The 22,929-nt window shown below is 40.6% G+C and overlaps 3 protein-coding genes across 4 annotated transcripts; 1 reads left to right on the forward strand and 2 right to left on the reverse strand.

The window, feature by feature from the left end:
* Positions 1-7,978: 7,978 nt before the first annotated feature.
* Positions 7,979-11,890, reverse strand: Aplip1 (JNK-interacting protein Aplip1). Of its 2 annotated transcripts, none has more exons than XM_064685191.1 (5): positions 11,565-11,890; positions 10,518-10,888; positions 9,148-9,893; positions 8,286-8,470; positions 7,979-8,180 (listed from the first exon to the last, which is right to left on the reverse strand). In XM_064685191.1, the coding sequence occupies exons 1-5, from the start codon at positions 11,666-11,668 to the stop codon at positions 8,108-8,110; spliced, it is 1,479 nt and encodes a 492-aa protein (XP_064541261.1). In that variant the 5' UTR covers positions 11,669-11,890; the 3' UTR covers positions 7,979-8,107. The 2 variants fall into 2 exon arrangements, with proteins under 2 accessions (XP_064541261.1, XP_064541253.1); XM_064685183.1 differs by having other exon boundaries at positions 9,148-9,914.
* A 5,068-nt stretch (positions 11,891-16,958) lies between these two features.
* On the forward strand, positions 16,959-20,762 carry Trh (tryptophan hydroxylase). Its single transcript, XM_064687290.1, has 7 exons — positions 16,959-17,541; positions 18,800-18,965; positions 19,048-19,098; positions 19,166-19,447; positions 19,511-19,637; positions 20,010-20,242; positions 20,324-20,762. Exons 1-7 carry the CDS (start codon positions 16,968-16,970, stop codon positions 20,610-20,612), a joined length of 1,722 nt encoding a protein of 573 aa, XP_064543360.1. The 5' UTR covers positions 16,959-16,967; the 3' UTR covers positions 20,613-20,762.
* Positions 20,731-22,706, reverse strand: LOC135431896 (uncharacterized). The gene is made up of 2 exons (XM_064687299.1): positions 22,479-22,706; positions 20,731-22,377 (listed from the first exon to the last, which is right to left on the reverse strand). The coding sequence occupies exons 1-2, from the start codon at positions 22,496-22,498 to the stop codon at positions 21,927-21,929; spliced, it is 471 nt and encodes a 156-aa protein (XP_064543369.1). The 5' UTR covers positions 22,499-22,706; the 3' UTR covers positions 20,731-21,926.
* Positions 22,707-22,929: the final 223 nt, after the last annotated feature.

Consider the following 22,929-nt stretch of genomic DNA (forward strand, 5'->3'; position numbering starts at 1 on the left):
AATGAAATTATCATTCCATATTTGGACACTATTTTGGCCGAGATATTCCAAAAAATCCTTAAAAATGTTTGCCTTTACATACGGATCGTTTTTGTTAGTACACTTTGATCCAACCCCTTTTTGATGTGATTGAATGCCAATATATAGTCGAAATTTATATTTTGATTTTTTGAATGCCAATCGATAGTACTAATCCTTACGAGTCCAAAATGGTATATCATTCCAAGAACGGGCATTATTTAGCCGAGATAATGCAAAAAAAATCATCATAAAAGTTCAACAGATCGCTTTCGACAAAAACTTTGATTTTCGAAATTCGAAAATAAAAAACCATTATTAGCTGCTGGAATTGTGCGTCTGATAATTGGAGGTAAAACTCTCCTCTTTTGTTCAATCCAATTCTTAAAAAATAGCAGCTATTAAATAAGCTAAGTAAAATATGCATAATACCCTTTAAGACTCCGCCGGGTCAGCAGCTCCTAAGAAAAACATGAGCTCAAATTAACAGAGTGTTAAATTGCGAGTGACTCAAGCGAACGCAAAAACCGGCGCACAGAAAATTAGCAAGCGATCAAAATTCGAGTGTGAACAAGATGCGCCGCATTGCCACACAAACACGTGTGTGCGCAGAGATGAACCAAAGCCAGAGATAAGCAGTCAGCTGTTCGTGTGTGTGTTCGCTGTCGTTTTTCGTCTTGCGCTCACGCGCTCAGCTGTTCGTGTGTGTGTTCGCTGTCATTTTTCGTCTTGCACTCACGCGCTCACGACTCTATTTGGTGCTGATCACTGATTGGTCCATTCAATAACTGCTGGCTGCGATGTTCTCGTCTGCTCGCTCGAGTGCTTTCTTTTCTGAGCGCTGCTTTAATGGATCTGCGCAACTTTATTCTGAGTCAGTGTGGCCCTATTAGTCAACAGGGCATGTTGTTGTGATACGAGCGCTAGTCTATTAAGCCTGTTATTATTTTGTGGATGTGATGCATAAGTAGATAAGGCAATTGCATGCAAATACACACACATCCGTGCATATTTGGCGATTCTGTCTGTATACATATGTTTGGGTAAGTGTTTTTTGCCATTGATATATACTTATGCTGGTGTACACTTGGCTATGCGCTATCTACCTTTGAACCATACAAAAAACGTCGTATTCTAAAGTTTGACAAAAGTGGAATCAAAATTTAAAGACGTCCATCGATTTTATAGATTTTCACAAATATTAAAGTGGTTATTTTATTGTAATTTTCACATTACTTCGCAAAAAATCTTGAGAGCGCGATGAATTAGAAGATAATGCAAATATACACATACATACATACATATGTGTGTACATATTTGCCGATTCCCTCTGCATACATATGTTTGGGTGTGTGCTCCCGCATTTCATATCTACTTATGCTTGCTTGTGTATGCTTGCCTATGCGTTATCTACCTTTGAAGGGCGCTCACACGAGTTGCTTTGCGACCGCGCAACATGATTCTGTGTAAAGCTGTTTTAACAAAATTATGAGTGAAAATTCTCGAGTAAATGCCATCCGTATATCTAATGGTATACGTTTTTTGGAGTTGTACGGCTCGGAAATATTATTAGCCATAAAAGAAATCGTAAAATCAAAATTTGAAGAAGTCCATCGATTTTATAGACTTTCACGAATGTTAAAGTGTTTATTTTATTGTAATTTCCTCCGTAGTTCGCAAAAAACTCGTGAGAGCGCGTTCAATAAAAAGATAATGCGCAAGCAATCATATACACATACATACGTACATATGTATGTACACATTTGGCGATTCTCTCTTCTTCCCCTTCATATGTTTGGGTGTGTGTTTTCGCAATAGATATTTACATATGCTTGCTTGTGCGTTATCTACCTTTGAACGGCGCTTACCCGAGTTGCCGTGCGCCGCCTTTATCCACTTTGCGACATTTATCTACTATCTACGCAACATGATTTTGTTATAGTTTAAGGGCATCAGTCGAGTAAAGCTGCTTTAAATAATTGTATAAGTGAAAATTCTCAAGTAAATGTACGGGTCGGAGCTATTAATAACCATAAAAAAAGCATATTCTAAAGTTTGACAAAAGTGGAATCATAATTTGAAGAAGTCCATCGATTTAATAGATTATCACAAAGTTGAAAGTGTTTATGCGAAACCGAATTAATATCAGTCAAAGTTTACCAAAAAATAATTTTCTCCTTTGCAAAAAATTCGTGAGAGCGCGAAGAATAAGAAGATAAGAAGATAATGCAAGTATACACATACATGTGTGTGTATATATTTAGCGATTCTCTTTGCACACATATGTATGTTTGGTTGTGTGTTCCCGCAATTCATATCTACTTATGCTTGCTTGTGTATGCTTGGCTATGCGTTATCTACATTTGAACGGCGCTCACTCGAGTTGCTTTGCATGATTTTGGTTTAGTTTAAGCGCAGCTGTCGAGTAAATTATAAGTGAAAATTCTCAAGTAAATGCCATCCGTATCTCTAATGGTATTCTTTTTCGGTCTTTTACGTTTCGGAAGTATTAAAAGCCATAAAAAAAACTTCGTATTCTAAAGTTTAACAAAAGTGAAATCAAAATTTTGAAGAATTCCATCGATTTTAATGTCTTTTAAAGTGTTTATTTTATTGTAATTTTCTCCTTACTTTACAAACAAATCATGAGAGCGCGATGAATAAGAAGATAATGCAAATATACACATATATATGTACATATGTACATATTCTCTTTGCATATGTTTGGGTGTGTGTTTTCGCAATTCATATCTACTTATGCGTGTGTATAATTGCGTTATCTACCTTTGAAAGCGGCGCTTTCTTGAGTTGCTGTGCGCCGACTTTTGTCCACTTTGCGTCTGCGCAACATGATTTGGCTTTAGTTAAAAGGCAGCAGTCAAGTAAATCTGTTTTAAAATATTATCAGTGAAAATTCTCATGGTATACGTTTTCGGACTTGTACGGCTCGGAAGTATTAATAGCCATAAAAAAATCGTCAAATCAAAATTTTAAGAAGTCACGAATGTTAAAGTATTTATTTTATTGTAATTTCTTGTCTGGTCTGAAATCAAATTTTTATAGTGCATGTCGATTTGGAAGACTTTCACGAACCCCAAAAGGTATATTCTTCCGAAGTCGGACTTAATTTAACCGATATTAACATCTTACAAAATACTAATTCATTTTTTATTTGGAATTTTGCAGCTAAATGTGCCATAGACAGGAAAACATTCAATAACGTTGGCACCTGGCTGATCTTAGTTGTTTCATGCCATGGATATACCCAAAACAAAATCGTATTTAAATTTGGACCAAAATGGCAATGGTTACATGAATTTTGTGGAATTCTGTCGATTTTAAAGACTCACGAATCCTTAGGTATGTCTTTCCAAAGTCGGAAAAACTAATATATAAAACTAATATATTTTTCATTTTGTATTTTTCAGCATAATATGGTCAACATATAATCAACAAATAATTATGTCGATCGACGGAATCAGTTTACGCTCATCTGTTCCATCTACTCGGGGCCTAATGTGGTGCTGTACTTTCTCTGGGCGGCTTTCTAATCGATTGCCTGTTCCGCATACATCTGGACACGATTATCTAAACGCTCATACTGCTGGTGGGCCAGCTAATCTTTGCTCCATTATCGACACCTTCTGGCTAATGATACTCGGCCCATCTTTGGCATTGGCGCCGAATCGCTGGCCATCGCCCAGAACAGCTACGCGGAGCTCTGGCTTAAGGCAAGGAGCATTGGACATGGACAACATTTAGTCAGCAAATGATCGCTAATCATGGTACCTAGTTGACCTATATATCCTTGGTTATTCCATATCATGGATATAGTCCTAGCGAACCTAAAGGACCAAGTTCTTGCAAAACAGTGTCCAAAAATATGTATGCTTTTCATTTACAGTCGCCCCCAGCAACAGTCCCGCCCCCTCGATGGTTTCTAGTTGACAAGCATATCCTTGGTTATGCCATACCATCGATATAGTCCTTGTGAACCTAAAGGATCAGATCTGTGCAAAATGTGCATTGAAATGGTCCAAAAACATGTATGCTTTTTCTTTCAGGAGCCCTGTTAAATTAGCTGCAGCTGCAGCTGTTGTTTAACAGCCGGCTTACAGCGCTCATTTTACAGAAACTGCTACTTAACAGTACTCATTTTAATTGAGTTACATTTTTGCCCCGTAATGCTATGCAATGAAATTTTTATTAAAACCACTCGTCGACCTTCTGGGCATTTATGTTCGCCTCGTACTTGAGCGGAATTTTGGGCAAATTTGGGACCGGCGGCGAGCGTGCCCTTTTTACTACGTCACTTTTCGGCCGCAAAAATATTATTTGTCGACCTTCTGGGCATTTCTGTTCGCCTGGTACTTTTGGGAAATTTTATCTAAAATTTGGGACCCAGCCGCCGACGAGGGCGCCCCTTTTGGGTATGCAACGAAATTTTTTCGGCAGCTAAAAAATATTTTTTGTCGACCTTCTGGGCGTTTCTGTTCGCCTGGTATTTTTGGCAGATTTTAAGAAAAATCTCGGCAGCCAGCGGTTGGCAACAAACTGACGTCACGGATATGCAATAGGTATCTAAAGACCGTTGATTTTTGAATTTTTTAATAAAAAAACAGGAATTTCTTTGTTTTATTTTAAATAATTGATTTATTTATGTTTCAATTTACAAAATTGTTGTTTTTTAAGCTAATTAATTAAAGTTGGCTCCTGGAAATATCTGCTTTGTCACTCGTAAAGGTCCTTAGAGCTCATTGAAGTCCTTAATTTGGCAGTCTGAAAGGATAAAAACACATTTAAATTAAACATATAAATAATTATAAAAAAAACAGAAAATAGGCCATAACTCGGGCATGTCCTTGCAGATTTTCAAAGGACATGGTGCGTTAGGATCGTATAGACCCCCTGCATCATAAAAAAATGGGGTCATCTAAGAATCATATGACTCGAAATTGGACTTGTAAAATTTCAGTCCCGGAGGCGCACGGAAATGGCCCGAAAACACAAATCCTTGAATATCTGCTAAACTACAAGGACGATCTTAATGAAATTTGACCAGTTGGTAGTCCTGGCCAAGACAATTATTTTGCCATATGACCCGACAGGATACGCAAGGATATGCTCGAGTTATGGCTTATTTTATGCAAACAAAATCGTCCTAAAAACTTTTTTGTCTGAAGGACTTTCGTCCTTTGGGTTATAAATTCTTAAATGGGAGGGCGAGGACTATATACTGGCCAAAGGACATCCCGATAGTCCTTCAAATGGCAGAGTTAGCCCGGATATTTTCGATTTTGGCCAATTTTGCGACTAACCCCCTAGGATAAATTTCGATGAATTTTTTTGTCGAATTCTGGAAATCTTTGAATGCCAATCGATAGTCCTGCTTCCCACGAGTTCAAAAAGGCATATCCTTCTGATATCCTTCAGGATTTGACCGAGTTATGGCTAGTTAAAAAATGTCCTTTTTCGAAAATAGGCTATATATCGGAAACGGCAAGGACGATTTTGATGTCCTTTGGATAGTTTATGGTCCTTGTTCATACGATTTGATTGACACAGGACTTGTCAGGATCGGCAAGGATACTGCCGAGTTATGGCTATGTTAATTTACGAAAGAATTTTACTCATATCTAGGCTGTCTAAAGGACGAAAGGTAAGGCTACGGCCGATCTACAGCCTTTTATCTCTACAGACAACAATCTCCTTTCCTCAACTCCTTGAAGGATTTTCGTCCTTTTAATGACATACCTCGGAAACCAAAAGGACAATTTTGATGTCTTTTGGCCAGATAATAGTCCTTGTCCATATGAGGTGTTTGACACAGGACTCGTCAGGACGAATTTATAAAAATTTAGATTTTCATTTTTTTAATGCCAATTGAATCAAAAATGGTATATCATTCCAAAATCTGACATTATTTGGCCAAGATTTTCCAAAAAATCATCAAAAAAAGTTGACTTTAGAAACGAATCTTTTTATAAAGTCTGGAATGCCAATTGATAGTAGGGATCCCTATGAATTCAAAAAGGTATAACATTTCAAAATCGGACAGTATTTACCCGAGATATTCAATAAAAATCATGAAAAAAGTTTCGATTTTCGATCCGACCCCGAATTTGAGAAAAAACGTCATGTAACCCCTTGCCGTTTTCCCAAAATCGAACACTATTTGGCCTAAATATTCAAAAAAATCATCAAAAAAGGTTGACTTTACAAACGAATCAGTTTTTGGTCAACCACTTTTTTTAACCCATCGATTTTGAAAATGTTTGAATGCAGATTCATAGTAGGGATCCCTACGAATTCAAAAAGGTAAGTATAACGTAACCCCTTGCCATTTTGTTGATTTGGGTCAAAATTTAGATTTTCATTTTTTTGATGCCAATCGATAGAACTGATCCTTACGAGTCCAAAATGGTATATCATTACAAAATCTGACATTATTTGGCTAAGATATTCCAGAAATCATCAAAAAAGGTTGACTTTTCAAACGAATCGTTTTTCGGTCAACAACTTCGCTGTAACCCATCGTTTTTGATTTAATTGAAGGCCAATTTATATTATGGAACTGAACGAATTCAAAAATGTATAAAATTCCAAAATCAGACGTTATTTACCCGACATCGGAACAGATCTTTTAACAAAAACGACACAATTGTCGCTTTAAATGACATAATCTGGCCATGGTTAAAGGCGGAGCTAATTCCGATTAGAGTTCTCCTACTCGTTTTAATTAAAGTCTTGCGCGTTGGTATACACTAACTTTTATATGTCAAATATAAATATAAGCCCTAGAAATTTCATAAAGTTCGGACTATAAACACACTAACTTAATCAAGACTGTCGAATTTTTGCGTATGTATAGAAAGAAACTTGAAAACTATTTCTAGAGTTTAGGTTCAGGGCATTTCCTAGTCGGTCTTACCCGACTTGTTACAATTAATTTCAGCATATAACATAATCCGATTTTATATATATATATATATATTTCCTTTTGTTTTCTGTATAAGTACATATATATTCGTCTTTATATATAATTGTTTTACACATCTTAGATTTGGGCTTTCAATAATATGATAATACTAGAAAATTTGCGTGTCGAGTGAGCCTTTGTTGAAATTAACTTCTGTAGAAATCAAAACACGATCTATATATATATATATATAGCGTATAACACTTGCACAAAAGCCAGACGAGAGATTCTCTTGATAACTCAAGGCTTACACTACTTTGGCCACACAAGCAGTACACTCAGAGAAAAAGAGAGAAACTTTCTTGGATTTCAATACTTAAAATAATTGTTAATCAAAGTAAAATAGCCTTAAAATAGAAAATTCGCATATACTTAAATTAAAATAAATTAACTGACCTCCCCAAGGGAACTAAGAAATATTTAATTGAACTATTTTCAATTTGAGTAAATAAATAAAGAATAAAGTACTTACAGTTGAAAAAAAACTTGAAACAAGTTTAAGAAATTGGGATCATGCTTAAAAGTTCCGGGATTTTATCTCTGAGTGGGTTTATTTTTGTTTCAGGTATTTTATAACCAGCTCGATTTGACGCGAAAAAGTTTAAAGAGCACAGCGTATCATCTGGTTTGTGCATGGATATATATATATATTCCGGTATTGCTATATAAGAAGTCACGATTTAATAATATTTGAGTTTTAATTGAATTTTAGCGGTTCTCTCTAAGTTACACTTAAATTGTCTAATCGCTGTGTTCTCTGTGTGTGTGCTTTACGAACCGAAATGAATTATTTACAATTTGAAGAATTTCGCGAACAAATATGACGAGAGTTATCCAAAGTTTTAGATAGATAGCTGTCTAAGATTCTTCTTCTTACTTTTTTGTTTTTCTGTTTAAATATTATTGCATGATATTATTTGAAAGTTTAAGGTTTTTCACTTTGTGTTTGTGTGTGTGTGTGTGTTTTTGTAGCTTTTCGACGAAGACCAAACAATTTTGTTGATTTATATTAATAATCACACAAAAAATATAGACTATATATGGTATTTTTTTTGAAGTATTGTTTTTGTTTGTTTTTCCTTTAAAGCATCGCGATCGCGATCGCGCTCTCTACTCAATGTAGATGTCCTCGATGGGATAAGCCGTCTCGATAAACTTCTGATAGAAACGCTGAAAGGCGCGACTGAGAAAGAGAGAGAGAGAGAGGGAGAGAGAGAGAGAGAGAGAGAAATGGAATGTAGTTGAGTTTGGATCAAATATGGTATTTATATATTAATGGACAGCTTACCCAACAGCCTCGGCCACGGGCCTGGTGGACTCGTTGCCCTTGAAGACGTGACAGGCGAATCGCTGCACTGTCGGATGCTTTGTGATGAAGCCAATGAAGCGATGATCGCGTGGATGAAAGGCGCAGAATGACACGTTCTTCAGCGAGTAGAAGTAATCGATGCAGGGCTTCTTCTCCTTTTTGTTCTGTTTGCAAAGACAATCATATAGAGCTTGAGAAATTGATAGTCTATCTAGAGTTTTGCACGAATACATTTGCTAGCAACTGCTTTTAAAATCTTCTCCTTTAAAACCCGAACAAGCATTGCTTAAGCCCAAACCGTCTTCGTTTAGCTTCGTTAAGTTCGAATTGGACAAACGAACAACGAAAATTTAAACGAACCCAACGAAAAGAAACAAGTAACTAGAAGAAGAAGCACACAAGGCGGGCAGTCTTCCGAATTAACCCACTTCTTGCAAGTAGTTCGAATTATTTTCGAATTATTTTCGAATTATAAGCGAAGTATTTTTATCCTTGTGCTCAACTCAGTTTCTGTTCTAGTTTCTTTTTGCTACCCTAAAGTAATTTCAAAATATTTTAATTTTCTATAACTTAAAATAATATAAAAAGAAAACTGTTGCACGCGAGATTTCGAATTTAATATAAGACCAAAACAAGAGAGTCTGATTGGACAAACCGAATCGGTTCGCAGCGGGAATTCCAATTGATATTTTACTGTGAACCGAAACGAATGCGTTTCTGTTCGTTCAACTTGTATGAATCGGATAAGATTTAAGATTTTCATTCCAATCAAATCACTTTGTCATTTGAAATGGATTTGTGCAAGACTCTGGTATATATATAAAGGATTATCGCGACTTACGTTTGGGGCCGAGCGATCGACCATGCGTAGACCCTGATCGGATACCTCCAGAATGCACGTTTGTCCCGTGGGCGAGTTGCCGTATTCGCCGACGATTTTGCGGACCGCCTGGCAGACGACGCCGGTGCCCTTGTGGGCGAGTGTCTCGACGGAGCCGAGGTAGCCGAGCAGGTAGCGCTCCTTCTTGACCAGCTGCACGGTCGGATCGAACTCGTTGTAATCCAAATCGACGGCATAGGCCGAGGGAAAGATGCCCTGGCGGCCGGTCCGCAAATTGACGCCCTCGCACCACAAGTCCTCGGCCTCCTTTTGCACATAGATGGCATCGCCGATCTCCAGCTCGATCTCGTCATGGTGTCGCGGCACAAACTTGTGCAGGCCACGGTGTGTCGCCTCCAGCATCTCCAGCTGGCCGAAGGGCACGCCGCCAAAGACCGGCGGAAATGGGGACTGCGACACCGGCGACGTGATCTGCGGCGACATGCTCTTGAAATCGTTGGGCGAATGCGCCGTACTATGACCGCTGTCCACATCGCCCAGGCTCTGCAAACGCTCCGAGTCCGGGCTGGAGTCCTCGTCCAGCAGATAGCCGCATTTGAGCGTTAGAAACGAGCGCTGCTGATTTGTACGCGGCGCCACCAAGGAGCCAGCCGCCCCAACTCCCACTCCAGCTGCCGATCCAGCTGTAGCTGTAGCTGCTGCTCCCATGCGAAACTCATCCGCTAGGGTGCAGGCATTGGAGCCACCTAAAATATGCAAAATGGAAGCTGCAACGAGGCCATGAGTAGATTAGCTTTAGCTACGTGGGACGAGGGGGAAATGTTAACTAGGCATGCGGGTGCTAATTGAATTTGTGACTGGACGTCAGAGCTATGCATCGAGTCAAAAGAGCTAATTGTAGCGCGAACATGTTGCTGAGGATAGCAGATCGAACTTTGTTAGCTCGAACATGTTGCCGACTCGAGCAGTTCGAACTTTGTTAGCTCAAACATGTTGCTGACTCGAGCAGTTCGAGCTTTGTTTGTTTGAATGTGTTTGTGTTTGATGAATCGTTTATTCAGTGTTCGAATGAGAATAGGGACCTCGAGTCTGTTGGTTCAATTGACTATTAATGAATCGTTAATTCGAACACAGTTAAGTTCGATATGAGAAAAGGGAGCTCGAGTTAGTTGGTTCGATTGAGTATTAATGAATCGTTTATTCCCATAGGTAGCTCGAGTCTGTTGGTTCGATTGAGTATTAATGAATCGTTTCTACGAACACTGCTTAGTTGGATATGAGAATAGGTAGCTCGAGTCTGTTCGATTGAGTATCCGAGTTCGCTGCTCGTGAATTAATCGATGCAGCGCTCTAGTTGCCACGCTACTTACATTTCTTATTCTTGGGTATCTCCGGCAACTTGCGGCGACGTCGCGTTGCCGCAGCGCTGGGTGTCAACAGCTGCTCCGTGCTGGTTACTGGGCCAACAGCTGGCCCCGCGACAGCAGCAACTGAGGCCAGCCCGTTGATGCCAATGAAGCCACCAATGGCATCCTGGTGATTCAATGGATGATGCCTGTGCGAGTTGAACGAGTCGTTTGTATCGAGTGAGCCATCCGAGGAGAGTGTGACTTTTAGGCCGTCGCCCAACTCATCATCCTCCACCTGACGCTGCAGCTTGCTATCGGCAATGCCGTCCTCCTGGTCGGAGCCATCGCTTTTGGATGAATTCGAATCCTCAAGATCATCGTTCGGTGTTAGACTGCAAAAAAGTGAAGTTCAAGTTGTAATTGTGAGATAAGTTAAAAATTGATTGAAAAATATATCTCTATATATATAACTGTTTGTCCTGATTGACCGACTGACTGAGATGAGAAGAGGTCATCGAAAAATTCCACCCGTATGGGTGGAAAATGAATGAAAAATTGTTTTTATTAAATATTGTTGCGTTGCATCTGATTGGCTTGAAAATCATTATCAAGAGCCTTTGTGAAAATGCATAAAAAATGTGTTCCACTCTTTTCGTATAATCCGCTGCCTTGGAAGGAAAATGTGGGCCCAAGGTTGTCTGTTCGAAAGGTTAATTTTGATGAAGTTGGATTTAAATTCATTTTCAGAGCTCTACAGCAAACATAAATCATCAAAGTAAGCCTTGAACAAGGTATGAAAATGAAAATACGGAAAAACTGAGACCTGCTAGTAATGCTTCAGATATACAAGCACATATGTATATATATTTATATATGCATTAGTATGAGCACGCAAAGGAATCTTCGGATACACTGCAGCATCCCTCAGCTGTTGCCCCGAGGGTTGACTGCGTCCGGAGTTAGTCAGGAATAGGGGGGGGGGGGGGACCCCCCGTCAAATGGATATATACATATATAGAGCACGTGTTCGGCCGCATTCAATTGATTTTTCAAGTGATTTTCACTTACGAGTAAAATGCATGTGTGGTTTTCTTCTTGCCGAATGTGGTGCTGCTTATGGCATGTGGCTCAAAGATGGGCCTGCGGAACTCCTCGAATTCGCTGTCGGCCATCGCGAATGTCCAGCTGCCACGCCTACAAATTGAGGCGTCTAGCTATGTGTTGGGTTGGTAGTTTTCAAGAGTGTGTTGTTGTGGTCGCGCGTCCAGTGCCCAGAATTTGCAACTAATTCAACATCTCGCAAGCAGCCGAAACACTTTTTCACAACGAAACTGAATTAATCAATAATTTCCTTGACGTCGATTTCAGCTCGCACTTCAGCACAGTTTGACGTCCACTTCAAAGCTAAAAAGTCTGCCCTCTCGCAGCTGGGAAATTTATGCGAGCCTCAGCTGACAGGAGCATGCTCCAGTGCTCTCTCTCTCTCACTCTCTCCTCTCTCCCTCTCTCTCTCTCTCTTGGCGCTTGCAACTTGTTTTTGTTTACAAGCAGAAAGCGCTCTGGAGCTGGCTGGGAACTGCATTTGGGGGTTGACAAGTTGCACGCATGCGCCTTTCCCCTTTCAAAAGTCATTTCTTTTTTCGGGGGTGAGTATCGCGAATTGCAATACTGTTGCTTGCAACAGAGACGGACAAGCCGGACGCACTGCGGCACGTTCCAGGGCGGATGGAAGCCCTAGTACATTTGAATTCTGGCGCCAGAGGGTGGATTCCATATACCTACAAATAAATGCATATTAAACCTCGATTGACAGTCAATTTCTATCAGAATTCTTAAGATAAAACAAGTAAGAGAGCTCTTGTCGGAAGGGCTTGACTAGCAGATACCCTATATTATCTTATAACAACAACAAATAAAGCTCGCGAGATGCGTTTGTTTGCTTAAGCATTTTAAATTAAATTATACAAAATTTGCTTCCCTGTTACTGAACTCGAACTCGCAACCCCAGTCGACCTCCACGATCATGCCAAGATAATAATTTTCGCCCTTCAACAACATATCTAACTTTACAACTCCGAGGAAAGTATGTCTATTTAGATCTCTCGGCGGAGCTATGTCCCTTTAAGACGACATTATCACGCCATGATCAGAGGGAGGAGCTATGTCCCTTCCAAACGTCACAAGCTTTAATCTCAGATTCGATATTTCTTGCTGCAAATATATGCATTTTTGGGTGCCTTTCAATAGATGCCCTTTTCAGCTCTTTAATTATCACCCAACTTTTTTTTCGCCTGTTGTTTTAAATACAAATTTTTGGCATCTCTCTGCCAGAGACCAACGTAAAAATTCCTATTTTGTGCCAAGCTTAAAGTTATACTAAAAAGAACAATATAAATAAAAAATCATAATAATAATACCCCATAACAACGACAGGCAAATCTTACGAAAATCATTTGAAGCTTAAGCACTTGTGATTTCAATAAAAAATATATATAAGTAGTTAAGTCAGGAAGCCATTAAAAGGCTGCCAACCAAAGATAATTAGATAAGTAGTCGCAGAAAACCAAACAAAAAAGAAGAAGCTGAAAACGAGAAAGTGCGAAGAAAAAGAAAGTATAATTCATTTGTGCTTGTATATCGACGGGCCTAATGAAGATTGAATAAAGGGTGAAAGGCACTAACACGTCCATCTTAGGACTCGCACAAGCTCACACACTCGGAGAAAATCCAGTTCCAAGTTCAAGCTAAATATTTTTGTCTTGAATATTCGCAACTTGAGTAGGAAACAAACTTGAACTCAAATTTTGGGCGTTAAGAAAAAAAAAGCGAGAGAGCTTTAGTCGAAAGTGTCCGACTAGGCTATACCCTGAACCCGGCTGCCTTTAAAAACATTCTCGATTTTTTTCTAAAGCTGCGCTTCTTCTTCCATTTTCCACACATTGAGTCAAATTAGTTCTTCATTCACTTCGGTGTTTGAGATCCGATCGTTATGAAATTTGTAGGACCTAAATATGGCAGCCAAATATGTAGTCATACCTAAGCGTAAGGTTCTATGTTGAAAAATGGGGCAGGAATGAAAAAGTGAAATATACTCAATCTTTGTATACCTTAAGAGAACTTACATCCTAAATTTGGTAGCTCCAACTCTGACAAGCTACAAGATTTGCTTAAATAACCCAATCTGAAAACCGAACTGAAGTATTTCCTGATTTGAGTACTCGATTGAGGTCCTCCATTTGTGCTCAAGGTAAATGTTTTCAATGAGGAATTGAGAGTTCTCTGCTCAGCTTAGGAAATTACGAATTTGGTCTCCATTTGGGCACAGTGACTTGCAAAAGTACTTTGCCGTTTGCCAGAGTGCATGTGTCTATTCATCTCACAGTCAGTTATTTCTATTTCTCGAGAAGCTGAGCAGTCCTTGCATAGAAGCTGCCTTAACTTAATTAGACGGAAATCAACAGAAATCACAAGCTCCATTCATGCAGTCAATTCATTCATTCATTCATTTGAGAAATGGCCTGTTGCTCTCTGTTCTCTGTTCTTGCCGTCTTTAAAGGGCGCCTTTAAGAATCATCTGCTATAAATCCATCACACAACTGTTGGCCAGCAGCAATCACTTTGATTGAGGGGGGGAGGGGGGTGGGAGAAAGTGGAAGAGTAGCCATTACGTTTATCACATCAGCTCATTCCGGCTCCGGACACACGCACGTGTGTGTTGTGCTGGCTGTGCCCGCATATTTTAATAGACAAGTAGCTAACTTTGACTTCACCCTCTAAAAACAGAAGCTGCTCCCGTTGTTTGCTTTTCTCTAAGCGCAAACAATGGTGCCCCAAAGCGAACCGAAAGCAAAGGCAAGGCAAAGCGAAGCAGAGCAAACCAGAAGCAGAACCGCAAAAGAAATTGCCATTTATCTGTTATTGACTCTGCCGCTTGGGCCCAAGCTCTCTGCCCGCCAACTAACTTTCAGCACATTGTCAAGGCAAGGCAAAGGCAAAGGCAAGGCAAGCGCATCAAGTGGTTGCCTCGTCATGCCGCATGCCACATACCGTAGACTTGGCTGATGTCCAGTGAAAGTTTGTGACAGGAGCTGATAACCGATTCGCAGTACTGTTCCGTCGATTTTCCTTTGGGGCCTTGCACAAAATGTATGCAGACGGTATTGTTCTCTTCCTAGTCGTAAGGGATCATTAGAAAGGGAACTCGAATATACCTTAGACCTAACCAATTAAATGCACTCCTTTATAAAATGACTGAAGCATTTCCAGCTTATAACCGATTCGCAATATTTCAGTAGTTCTCTTCTAAAACGACAAGGCTTAACAGAAAGCGAAGTTGAATTCTTCATGGTTTGGTCCCAACCGATTCGATGCCCTCTTCTTTGAAATTAGAAAAGCGATTATTATTTATAACCGATTCGCAAGTTCTTTTTTGTCGAATAAGATTTGGAAACTTCCATCTCGTAAATGCTTAACAGAAAGGAAACTCGAATTTGCCCTGGCTAAGATCTAACCGATTCGCTGCAATCCTTTTTATAATAACAATAGGGTTAAGTACCTATTCATTAGGTTTAAGGAATTTGAAATGAATGTAGCCAGGAGCTATAATTTTCTTCCCACTCGAAAAAGCTCGATAGAAAGGGAACTCGCATTTACTATAACTTGACCGATTCGATGCGCTCCTCTATAAAATTACGAAGACTAAATAATTTATAACCGATCAGAAGTATTTTTTCAACGGGTAAGATTAAGGAATTTGAAATAAATGTATCCAGGAGTAATAATATTCTTCCTACTCGAAAAAGCCTGGTTGGAAAGAAGGGGAACTCGAATTTACTAAATCTTAACCGATTCGATGCATTCGCCTTTAAAACTTTAATAAGAGTTAATAATTTATAACCGATCCAAAGTATTTTTCATCGGGTAAGTTGTAGGTATTTGGGATAAATGTATTTCGGAGTTATAGTTCTCTTCCAACTAACTCGTAAGGGCTCAACAGAAAGAGAACTTCAATTACTTTTTTATCTTATGGAAGTTTTATAAAATTTATGATGAGAAAGTTTTTTGATTGTAGAGTTTTTCTTAATAAGTTCGAAGTGCTGCTCTATTCAGTATTTTTTAATCCCTAACAAGTTATTTTTTAGTATTTTTTTTAACTGCATCGAGCTTCAAATTCACATTTGTTGCTGCGTTTTCAAATTGAGTTTCGAGTTCTTCCCAATCAATTGTTACTCCCGACTGAAAGTCTTGCATTTGGTTAAGTACAGCTCGTAGCTAGTGCTTTCACGGTATTTCATGCCCGCATAAATTAAGCAAACGCATTTGAAAGTCAAGCGCTGACAGCAGAAAATACAAAAAAAAAAAAAGAAAACAAAATAGTAAAATAAAATAAACGTTCAACTCGAACTCCTAACGCATTAAATGTTGTTGCTGCTGATTAGAAAGTGAAATGACGTCATGTGTTAGGAGGTAGCCTGATTTCAGCGTGATTTGGCCAATCAAAACGAGCTACACCCACACACACACACACACACACACACACACACACACGCACAGACAGATAGAGAGCCTGCCAGAAGGAGGTGGAGCAAAAGAAACTCACTTGTAGCTTTTATATCCTTGAACAAATTTATCTCGCTACGCACACTTGATAAATACAATTGAATATGTATGTCTCTTAATGGCAGTGTGTATGTGTGTGTGTGCGTGTGAGTGTGTGTGTGTGTGTGTGTGTGTGTGTGTGTGTGTGTGTGTGTGTGCTGTGTGCGAGGCTGGCTATAAAAGGCGCTGGTGCCGTGGCAGGATCTTGCAGTTGCCGTTGCGTTTGCATTGCGTATACGACGCGTGTGCTACAGTTGTGAATAAAAGTGAATAAAAGTGAAATAAAGTGAATTTGGACACAGCCCAAAAAGTAACTGGATTATTCTTGATTGTATAACCCATAGACAATAAAGCTAGAAAGTTGATTGAAATTTCTTACTGAAACTTTCCTTTGAGTCGAAAGTGAGCAAAAGGAAGGGTTTTGCTAAATTCAACAAGTTATAAGCTCGTAAAAGGTTTTTAAGAGCATCAAGAATAGTCGGAACAACGAGCTTGGCTTGGTTGTCTGAGCATTGGGAGAAGTCGCTGGTTCAACTCAAGTAGCAATATTAAATTTTTGATATATGTTCATCTCAATTCTTATTATTCCTAGAAAAAGAAGCAGCAATAATTATAAAAGCAGAACACAAGCAGTCGAGAGAATAGGCTAAGAGCTCCAATATGAAGCTTAGGGTTTGAACCACCGAGTAGACGGAAGAGAAACTATATTATTTAAATATTTTGTTAGTTAAATTTTACTGTGTAAGTGCAACTTGAGAGTCTTTTTACGTGCATGAACTGGGCGCAAGCAATTTCGCTGTCTCTTGCATTTTCAACATTATTAATTTGAGCCGGGCAACACCGGGCAATTTCTTCTAGCCTACATATATACCTATGAGAATGAGCGCATCGGGCAAGAGTCTGCTGGGCCTGTGGCTGTACCGCAGCGGCGAACAGGAATGGGCCGTCAAACAGGGCAGTCCGCTGCACACGCTCAAGAAGGATTCGGCGGCGGCGGCGACGGCTTCCTCAACGCATGCAAGTCTCGCCCGACATGCCTCGGCACCTGGCGACAATTTTCTATTGTTCTCCTCCTCCTCCAACAAGCAGGAACGGAGCAACGGCGGCTCCGCCGAGCCGTCGCGTCTGCCCGGCGATGCGGTGCGTCCACTGGCGGCCGGCGGCGAGCGCATCTCGATTTTGTTCACCCTGAAGAACCAGGTGGGCAACTTGGCTCGGGCCCTGCAGGTCTTCCAGGAGCTGGGCATCAATGTGCTGCACCTGGAGCTGTCGCCCGTGGAGGCGACCTGCAATCAGGCCGACGTCCTGGTGGATGTCGAGTGCGATCCACGTCGCTTGGATCAGGTGGTGAAAATGCTCAATCGCGAGGTCGCCTCGGTCAACTATACGTCCGTAAATGCGCACACTTTGGCCCGGGCGCCTTCCCTGTCCGCCTGCTCCAGTTTTGGTGAGTATCTGCATCCAAATCCTTTCGATGCTTAGGGAGAGTGAAAAAGAGAGAGAAAGGGGTCTCTTATGCTCGATGGAATTGAATTGAAACCTAGCAAGAATGTATAAAAGCAAATCAAGAGATACCCTGTAAGATACCCTGTTTCCCATGGAACAAACGGGCGGGAGAACGCGTGCTTAAAGACTGTGTAATAAGAGCTCAAAACGATGTGGCTATTAAAAACTGTTACTCCGAAACAATGACTCCGAAACGGTAACTCCGAAACTGTGACACTACAAATGTGATTTTAAAATTGTGACTCCAAAACTCTGACTCCAAACTGTGGCTATTCATAACGAGGACTCCGAAACGGCAACTACGAAACTATGACTCACAAACCTATGACTTCAAAACTGTGACTCTCAAAAGACGCACTTTAAAACTGGGACTTTAAAACTAGAACTGCAAACATGGGACTATAGAGTTGGGACTCTATAACGGAATGCATAAGACTGGGATTACAATGATGGGCAAATTTAGCTGTGATTCTTAAAAAAGGTCACAATACTACAACACTTAACAATTACGACTCGAAAACTTTAACTTCGAGACTCAATAAATTTGGCTCTAGAACTGCGACCTTAAAACTAAAAGCATAAACTGTGACTCTAAAACGGCGCACAATAAAATTGGGATTTCAAAATCGTGATTCTGTTTCCAATTTAAAAATGGGATTTACAAATCGGGACTGCTACAAAGTGTGACATTAGTTCAGGATCATCATTAAAACTAGAACGCCAAGCCTGAGACTGTTCAACAGTGACTCCAAAACTGTGTTTCTCACACAGCTTCTCTTAAGCTGGGACTCATGGGAAAGATCTCAACGAGACTCAAAAACTGGTAAGGCGCAAATTCAAGACTACAATTCAAATACTGGGACTTAAGCAGTTCATCTACAACTGTGGCCGCTGAGCTGTGACTCTAAAACTAAACCTGTAACCCATAGCCTCAAGTGGAGACTCTAAAACTGTACCACATACAGGGTGCGCGGACAAGGATAAAAAATTATATGACTTGTCAAACATAGTAAAATAACTTTCAGAATGAAATTTGCAAAGACTGTACAAATAATTGAATTTCTAGTTTCAATGCGGTTCAATAGAAATATCAAGAACTAAACTACCCTTAATCCAGCTCCAAATAGAGGACATAAAGAGAAATTGCATATTTCAAATTTGTTTTGCCTGCTGTAAATTGATTTTCCAATATGGCACAGACTTTGGTGACATGGTTTGGTTTCCGCGCAAGATATCCGACTTGGATCAGGCGCAGAATGTGCTCATGTATGGCTCCGACCTGGATGCCGACCATCCCGGCTTCAAGGATCCCATTTATCGCAAGCGACGCGAACAGTTCTCGGCCATAGCCAACAATTTCAAGCAGTAAGTCCAAGTCCAGGAATGTAAGCTTCCCTCCTTCCCTAAAACTCAGCTACATCCTTCCGCCTCTTGCTCCTCTTCTTAGCGGCAATCCCATTCCACGCGTGCAGTACACGCCGGAGGAGGTGAAAACTTGGTAAGTGGAAATTTGATATCTTGTTGTTGTTGCTGCTGTTGTTGCAACTTCGTTGTTGTTGTGGCAGGGGCACCGTCTTCTTGGAGCTGCATCGCCTCTATCAGCTGCACGCGGTGCCCGAGTACATGGAGAACTGGCCGGAGCTGGTCAAGTTTTGTGGCTATCGTGAGGACAATTTGCCGCAGCTGCAGGATGTCAGCAGCTATCTGAAGCGCAAGACGGGCTTCCAGTTGCGTCCCGTGGCAGGTTACCTCTCGCCCCGTGACTTTCTCTCCGGACTCGCCTTTCGCGTGTTCCACTGCACGCAGTACATAAGGCACTCCTCGGATCCCTTCTACACGCCCGAGCCGTAAGTGTGCGAATGTGTGTGCGATTGTGTGTGTGTGTGTGTTAATTGTGTTACAAATTCCAGTGATTGCTGTCACGAACTTTTGGGCCACATGCCGCTGTTGGCCAACTCGAGCTTTGCCCAGTTCTCCCAGGAGATTGGCCTCGCCTCGCTGGGCGCCTGCGATGCGGACATTGAGAAGCTGGCCACGGTGGGTGTGCTTGGAATTACGAGCCCTGCATCGAGTCAATCGAAACGCGTTTCGGATAATCGAAGAATCGAGCGAGTCAAGACTCAAATTAACTTGGTTCGAGCTGTTGGAGTTGTGGCTAAAAAATAGAATCGATTGAATACTCGAAACAATCCCATCAAATAAGCTCGAGCTGATTAAACAAGTTCGATTCAAACTCGAACATTTCTGCTGTGTTCGACCAGTTCGAGCTGCGTTTGATCGAACTTGTTCGTCGTCGGCTCGAATCGTTTGGTTCGTTTGAGTATCCGAGTTGAGTTCAAATGAATTAACCGATGCTGGGCTTTAGTTCCCCCTTTTTGAATGCACTTCAAGTAACTTTCTTCTCTGTAGCTGTACTTTTTCACCGTCGAGTTTGGCCTGTGCAAGCAGACGGACAACAGCTTCAAGGTCTACGGCGCTGGTCTGCTCAGCTCTGTGGCGGAGCTGCAGCATGCCATTACGGCACAGGACAAGATCAAGAAATTCGATCCGGAGCTGACCTGCAAGGAGGAGTGCATCATCACATCCTATCAGAATGCCTACTACTACACAGACTCCTTCGAGGAGGCCAAGGAGAAAATGCGGTAAGTGGCCATTAAGTTTCTCCACACCCCAGCTTCCGATAGCCTCCTCGACTCTCTCTCTCTATCTCTCTCTCTCTCTAGAGCCTTTGCGGAGAGCATCCAGCGTCCCTTTGGCGTGCGCTACAATCCGTATACGAGCAGCGTGGAGGTTCTCTCCAATGCCCAGAAGATAACCGCCGTGGTCAGCGAGCTAAAGGGCGATCTGAGCATCGTTTGCTCCGCTCTGCGCAAGATCTCGGCCACGGATGAGAATCTCGATGTGGACAGCATAGCGAATATGCTGCACAATAGCCTCAATGTACGCTCCGCCGGCGCCGGCGGCGGCAACAGTCCAGACAACACGGAGCACTACATAGCCGAGGGCGATTAAAAGGAGGAGGCCAGTTCGAGAAATAGGAAACCTTGTTATGCTGGGACCATATGCTATATACCACAAGTTACAAAAGATATATATATATATAGATATATACGTTATATTCAATATGTAATTCGATGTCTAAATGTTTGGCAAACACTTAATTTATTTCAACTTATGCCTAACTATTGCATCTTAGCACTAAAACTTAAATAAATTCCACTTCTGTGTGTGTCTTAGTCAACTTTTAAGTGGAGAAATAAAAGAGGGGGGGGGGGGGAGAAAGGAAAGGATCCCTCTGGAGAGCGAGCGGGACAGAAACTAATTCCTTGCAGAGTTTAATCAATTAGTTCTTTTTAGAATAGAATTGAAATATTTTACGTATATAACTGATATTTAAACAATCTTATGTGGAGTTTCCTAAAGTTTCCTTATCTATAAGAACAAATAAAGGTAATCTATACATTTTTGACATATTATTCCTATGGGAGGTATATGATATAGGAAAACGATTAAATGTGCTCGAAATTGTTGAGTTTCTTCAAGATATCTTAAAGCTTATCAAAACACTTTTTCATACATAAACTAAATAATATTATAATATTGTAGCATAATATATATAGATTATATATATAGTAATAGTATAGTAATATGATTATCCATTTTTTTTTTCATTTTTGATTGCTTAAATTTTTTTTTAAAGTTTTAGTTTAACAAGTGTCAATCAGAACTCAGAGTGTCGGTTAAATCAAGTTAGGTGCCGCCAGGTTTGTACAATAAACAGTATTAAAGTACAAGAACTTCATTTACAAACGATCTTATCTATGAAGACTCTCTATGTTATAGTAGTCCGATTAAGCTTAGTAACAAAAGTTTCGAGCGATTCTTCCAATGACAGCTATATAATATAGTTGTCGGGCTTATAAACACGTGCTTTTGTTTTTTTTTTTTGACTAACCAAGGCCCAAGTTTAGACACAAGACCTAGATCTTACTTCAGGCATGTCAGGCAAGATATAGTGAACCGATCCGACTGGGTTTTGGGATATGTACTAACTGCGTTTAAGAGAAGCAGCTGTACCTAGTTAGAGCAGCATAGCTGCTCGGCGCGAGACTAGTTCACAGAGAACAGAGACCAGGCAGGTGAACAGGTTAAACAGACTGACTGATAAGCACATGGACTTGGGCTCTGCAATAGTTATACTATATATACACACGTTATATACTATATACTTGATGGCTGCCAGAAATGTCTGCATAGTATAGTAATTATAATGCCCAGATCAGGTGTTGGGGCATATATAGCTATATATGTATATAGCTATTGCAACTATTTGTAGATCATATCACAGTCGCTGTTGATGAAGAACTTTCGGCTGATGTAGCTGGACGTGTACTCGAGCAGCCAGTTGGGTATGGTCCAGAGGGTGAAGCTGAGCGCCAAATTGCGCCACTGGCCCAGGATGAGGGGCATGCTGTAGAGCCAGGTGCAGCGTGTGCCCATCCTTATCCGGCTGGTCACCTGGCTGGTCACCTTGCTGGTGACGCCGCGCACCATGCCGCCGGCCAGTCCGGTGACGCTCACCTTCCTGCGTCGCTTCGATTTGGGCGAGTAGTCGCTGCGTTCCGGCCGCGCCGCAACGCCGCCGCCGCCGCCGCCGCGCTGCTCCGGCTCGGGCTTCATTTCGACGCGTGGCGCGATCTGTATGCGATCGACCGTATCGCAGATTTCCTCATTGCTAATCAGTATGCCAGCCACGATATACATCAGCTTGAATACTCTACAAATGGCAATTCGGTTTTAATATTCGCTTATCGGGCGACATGCTGCTCTCTATATATACACATATATATGCATATATACAGAGCTCTCTATGCTCACCTCACTGTATGGGAAATCATCGCAGCGCAGAGTTCAAAAGTTGCAACGCGTCTTCAATATTTGTTTTTTCGCCTGCACCAAGAGCTCCGGCTTATCAGTCAGGCGAAATGTGTGTGATTATATAGAGCTAATATATATAGTATATATTATATATTGTCTTTTAGATTTAGATTTCAATATGCTGTTTTTTACACATTTATAATTCCGTGTGCATATATATTTTAATTATAACATTTATTTATATTGATAGTTTTTTGTTTTTTTTTATATTTATTTTATATTATCAACTATTTATTTAAAAAAACCTATATATATATATATACTTATGTACATATATAATTATTTTTATATCATTTTATTTTATTTTTTTGCACTTTAAAGCTTTCGCTTAGCTAGGATTAACTTTTGAATATATCTGTATATTCGACATATGATCAAATTGATATATATT

This window comes from Drosophila montana, unplaced genomic scaffold (assembly GCF_035044405.1).
Source record: "Drosophila montana isolate Dmon_TW-CO22-7 unplaced genomic scaffold, ASM3504440v1 contig_1455_1, whole genome shotgun sequence".
In the NCBI taxonomy this organism is placed as follows: Eukaryota; Metazoa; Arthropoda; class Insecta; order Diptera; family Drosophilidae; genus Drosophila; species Drosophila montana.

Bases quoted from the DNA above. Each gene is read 5' to 3' on its own strand.
- LOC135431896 (XM_064687299.1), bottom strand. From the start codon at position 22,498: ATGATTTCCCATACAGTGAG. The intron at 22,378-22,478 runs GTGAGCATAGAG...TGCCATTTGTAG, and splicing joins ATGATTTCCCATACAGTGAG to AGTATTCAAGCTGATGTATA.
- Trh (XM_064687290.1), top strand. From the start codon at position 16,968: ATGAGAATGAGCGCATCGGGCAAGAGTCTGCTGGGCCTGTGGCTGTAC. The intron at 18,966-19,047 runs GTAAGTCCAAGT...TCCTCTTCTTAG, and splicing joins ATAGCCAACAATTTCAAGCA to CGGCAATCCCATTCCACGCG. The intron at 19,099-19,165 runs GTAAGTGGAAAT...TTGTTGTGGCAG, and splicing joins CCGGAGGAGGTGAAAACTTG to GGGCACCGTCTTCTTGGAGC.
- Aplip1 (XM_064685183.1), bottom strand. From the start codon at position 11,668: ATGGCCGACAGCGAATTCGAGGAGTTCCGCAGGCCCATCTTTGAGCCA. The intron at 10,889-11,564 runs GTAAGTGAAAAT...ACTTTTTTGCAG, and splicing joins ACCACACATGCATTTTACTC to TCTAACACCGAACGATGATC. The intron at 8,181-8,285 runs GTAAGCTGTCCA...TCTCTTTCTCAG, and splicing joins CCCGTGGCCGAGGCTGTTGG to TCGCGCCTTTCAGCGTTTCT.